Below are 4,668 nucleotides of genomic sequence, written 5' to 3' on the forward strand. Positions count from 1 at the left end.
AGACTATCATTTCCTCTCATGGTTATCTCTCACAGTCCGATATATATTTATATATATTAACAGAGATAACATTCACAGATTACATATCATTGAGCTATTGTTTCATTTCCTTTAATTCATGTTATGAAATACCATCTATATCGATTTTATCATTATTGTTCATTGAAGATGGTATTATTCAATGTTTATTGCCATTGCAATGTTTCAAGCCAAGCCATATAAATATGTATTTGTTATGTAAAGTTCTCTACTTACTGAGTTTTATCTCATTTCAGTTAATGTCATGTGATGCAGGTAATAAAAAGATTTGAAGCAGATTGTCCAAGGGGAAGAAGTCATATAGCTACTGTATTGGAAAAGTTTTATTTGAATATGTTAATGATTTTATTGGGGTGTGATGAACATTTAAAGTTTTTAAAAATATCATGTATTTTATTATATGTAATATTGGTATTTGAATTAGATGTTTGAGATTATGTATGGTATGTATTGTAAGATAATGTTTGAAAGGTATATATAGTATATTTTATTTTAAAGATAAATGCTTCCGCTGATGTCAGGTTATTTTAAATTTAAAAATGTTTATTTAAGTGGGGTGTTTCAATTGGTATCAGAGCAAAGTTCTTTGGACCATATATGACTTCTTCTGCCTAGGACAATCTGGTATGTTTTCGATCCTGCATCTATTGATTTTAACGTTGACAGTTGATTCAATTTCATTGCCATTGACGTGTTCTTTCATCCTATCCATGTTAACGTGAGCATATGTATAGGAAATGCCTCCCAAGCGTAAGAATGTTGAAGGGGATGATAGTACCCCTCCCACAGACAAGACTACTCGAGTAGTAGATGAATTCACTAAGTTATTGCAAGAGCAAGCTAAGGTTCATGGTGAACAGATTCAACAATTATTGACTATGCAATCGACGATTCAAGGTCAAGTTCAAGAACGAGTCCAAGGCACGACAAACAGTTCTGAAAATGGTGCTTATGATCGTTTCAGGCGGATGAACCCTCCTGATTTATTGGTGGTCCTGATCCATTAGTAGCTCTAGAATGGGTTAAAGCTTTGGAAGCCATCTTCAACTATTTAAAATTCGCTGATCAAGAGAAGGTTAGTTGTGATGTGTTTATGTTGGTCAAGGCTGCTCGTATTTTGTGGGAAGCCACCAAAGTGACTGTTAATGTTGAAGAACTGAAATGGAACGAGTTTAAAGATTTATTTCAAGCCAAATATTTTTCAAGGGAAATTAAGGCCAAGAAGGTGAAAGAATTTCTTGAGTTAAGACAGGCTTCTTTGTCTGTTGCTGAGTACATACTGAAATTTGAAGAAGGTTGTGTATTTGTTCCGTTTATTGCTGAGAATGACAAGGATAAAGGTGAACACTTTCTTCGTGGGTTGAAGCCCGAAATTATAAGGGATGTGCATATGTCCAAGGTGGTGACATATCAAGAAATTGTGGAAAGAGCCTTACTTGCTGAACATGATGAGCAAGAGATAGAGAAGGAAAGGCAGTTGAGGAGACAAGTTTTTCAAGCTAAAGGTCAGGGTTCAAGTGTAAATGTTCGAGGAGGTTATAAAGGCAAAGGTAAGATGGAGCAGCGTAGTAGGCTTCCTTTGCCTCCTACAGATAGTGAACGACCATTGTGTCCCAAGTGTGGAAAGCCACACAAGGGAGAATGTTTAATCGGAAGTGGTCGTTGCTACAGATGTAAGGAAATGGGACACACGGTATATAATTGTCCTCTTTCGTTCGGAAAAGGAAAAGTTCAGGGCAGAATCTTTACGATCACAAAAGAGGGCGCAAATCCTGATGCTTCAGTCATATCAGGTAATATTTTCATTTTGGGCAAAGAAGCACTTACCTTAATTGATACTGGTGCAACACATTCTTTTATATCTGAGGAGTTTATGCATAATATATATGTTAAACCTACTGTGGTGCCTGTTGAATTTAATATTTTGTTGCCTTCTGGAGAAGAAATTTGGACAAATAGTATATTTAAGGCTTGTCCTGTGTTGATGGGATCAAGATCGTTGTATGCAGATTTAATTGTAATTCCAATGATTGCATTTGATGTGATATTGGGTATGGATTGGTTGTCTGCTTATCGTGCTGTGATTGATTGTGTTAGCAAGACAGTAAAATTTTTAGCAGATGATTATGAGAAGGATTTATTTATTGGTGTTACCTCTTCATTAAGTATCCCTATTATTTATTGTCTTCAAGCCACTAAATTGTTGCACAAGGGATGTGTTGGTTACTTAGCTTCAGCTTTGGATACAAGAAAGGAAAGTAGAATACAGTTACAGGACATTGATGTGGTTCAGGATTATCCTGATGTATTTGAGGAGGATGTACCTGGATTACCACCTGATAGAGAAGTAGAGTTTGTTATTGATTTACTTCCAGGTACAGCCCCAATTTCTAAGGCTCCATACAGATTAGCTCCAACTGAAATGAAAGAATTAAAGAATCAATTGCAGGAGCTATTAGATAAAGGTTTTATCCGTCCTAGTTTCTCACCGTGGGGAGCTCCAGTGTTATTAGTGAAAAAGAAGGATGGATCATTGCGATTATGTATTGACTATCGAGAACTGAACAAGGTAACTATTAAAAATAAATATCCTTTGCCAAGGATAGACGATCTTTTTGATCAATTGCAAGGAGCAACAGTGTTCTCGAAGATTGATCTTCGGTCTGGATATCATCAATTAAAGGTGAGAAATGAGGATATACCAAAGACTGCTTTTAGAACAAGGTATGGACATTATGAATTTTTGGTGATGTCTTTTGGATTAACCAATGCTCCTTCAGTGTTTATGGATTTAATGAATCGTGTCTTTACGCCGTATTTGGATACATTTGTCATTGTTTTTATCGATGACATTTTGATTTATTCTAAGACACGAGAACTTCATAGAGATCATTTGAGGATTGTGTTGAAATTGTTGAGGGAAAAACAATTATATGCAAAGTTCAAGAAATGTGAATTTTGGTTAGAACAAGTGGCATTTTTGGGACATATTGTTTCTAAGGAAGGAATCTCTGTAGATCCTTCTAAGATTGAGTCTATTAAGCAATGGTCCATTCCAAGGACAGTTTCAGAGGTGAGAAGTTTTCTGGGTTTAGCAGGATATTATCGAAGATTTATAGAGAACTTCTCAAAGATAGCATTGCCATTGACGAGTTTAACTCGTAAGTCAGTCAAGTTTGAGTGGACTATAGCATGTCAACAAGCATTTCAAGAGTTGAAAGATAAGTTGACTTCTGCCCCTGTGTTAGTACTTCCTTGTGGTACTGAAGATTTTGTTGTCTATTCAGATGCTTCAAAACTGGGGTTAGGTGTTGTACTGATGCAGCATGGAAAAGTGATAGCTTATGTTTCTCGTCAGTTGAAGGATTACGAGAAAAATTATCCTACTCATGATTTGGAGTTAGCAGCTGTGGTGTTTGCGTTAAAAATTTGGCGACACTATCTTTATGGCGAGAAATGTGAAATTTTTACGGATCACAAAAGTTTGAGTTATTTGTTTTCACAGAAAGAATTGAATATGCGGCAGCGGAGATGGTTAGAACTTGTCAAGGATTATGATTGCACCATTAGCTATCATCCTGGTAAAGCTAATGCGGTTGCAGATGCTTTGAGTCGCAAGTCAAGTTCAGAATTGAATGCTATGATTTCTAAACCTTTGTTCCTTGATTTGCAAAGGAATGAGATAAATTTGGTATCTTCAGGGACAGTTGCTCGATTATCTACATTAGTTCTCCGCTCAACTTTGTTTGATCGAATTTTGAAGGAACAACAGTCTGATGTTCAGTTATTGAAGTTAAAAAGGAGTAATGAATTAACAGGAGTTTCTGAATTTGTATTGAATCGTGATGGTTTGATGACCTTTCGAGGAAAAATATGTGTTCCTATAGGTGATAACATTCGAAGAGATGTACTCATAGAAGCTCATACGGCGCCATACTCTGTACATCCTGGTGGTACTAAGATGTACCAAGATCTTCGACGTCTTTATTGGTGGCCAGGTATGAGAAAGATATTACAGTATTTATTTCTGAATGTTTAACCTGTCAGCAGGTTAAGATTGAACATCAAAGACCGGCGGGATTATTGCAATCTTTGCCTATACCGCAATGGAAATGGGAACACATCACAATGGATTTTGTGGTTGGATTGCCAAGGACTCAGAAAGGTTTCGATTCTATTTGGGTGATTGTAGATCGATTGACCAAGTCATCGCATTTTCTTCATGTCAAGACAACATATTCTATGAATCAATATGCCGAGGTATATATTCAAGAAATTGTGAGACTTCATGGTATACCGGTAACTATAGTGTCAGATCGTGATACAAGGTTTACATCAGAATTTTGGAAAATTTTACATCGAGCTTTGGGCACGAAGTTAGCCTTTAGCACCGCCTATCATCCTCAAAGCGACGGGCAATCAGAAAGGGTTATTCAAATTCTTGAGGATATGTTAAGAGCTTGCACAATTGATTTCCCTGGGAGTTGGGATTCCAAGTTGCCATTGGTGGAATTCACGTATAATAATAGTTACCAGTCTTCCATTGGCTTAGCACCTTATGAAGCCTTATATGGAAGAAAGTGTAGATCCAATCATATTAATTTGTGTAAAGATGATCCAAATACTTGA

At 36.4% G+C, this 4,668-nt stretch overlaps 1 protein-coding gene across 1 annotated transcript; it reads left to right on the plus strand.

Annotated features, from left to right (window-relative positions):
- Positions 1 to 776: 776 nt before the first annotated feature.
- Positions 777 to 4,668, plus strand: LOC140811087 (uncharacterized). The gene is made up of 5 exons (XM_073168962.1): positions 777 to 1,028; positions 1,145 to 2,504; positions 3,105 to 3,453; positions 3,610 to 3,979; positions 4,090 to 4,668. Exons 1-5 carry the CDS (start codon positions 777 to 779, stop codon positions 4,666 to 4,668), a joined length of 2,910 nt encoding a protein of 969 aa, XP_073025063.1.

This window comes from Primulina eburnea, chromosome 14 (assembly GCF_022965805.1).
Source record: "Primulina eburnea isolate SZY01 chromosome 14, ASM2296580v1, whole genome shotgun sequence".
Taxonomy (NCBI): domain Eukaryota; kingdom Viridiplantae; phylum Streptophyta; class Magnoliopsida; order Lamiales; family Gesneriaceae; genus Primulina; species Primulina eburnea.

What these genes read in the sequence shown, in the direction of transcription:
- LOC140811087 (XM_073168962.1), top strand. Translation starts at nt 777, where the DNA reads ATGCCTCCCAAGCGTAAGAATGTTGAAGGGGATGATAGTACCCCTCCC. An exon ending in GCAGGAGCTATTAGATAAAG is followed by an intron (nt 2,505 to 3,104) that starts GTTTTATCCGTC and finishes TTCCAAGGACAG; the next exon opens with TTTCAGAGGTGAGAAGTTTT. An exon ending in CTCATACGGCGCCATACTCT is followed by an intron (nt 3,980 to 4,089) that starts GTACATCCTGGT and finishes ACCTGTCAGCAG; the next exon opens with GTTAAGATTGAACATCAAAG.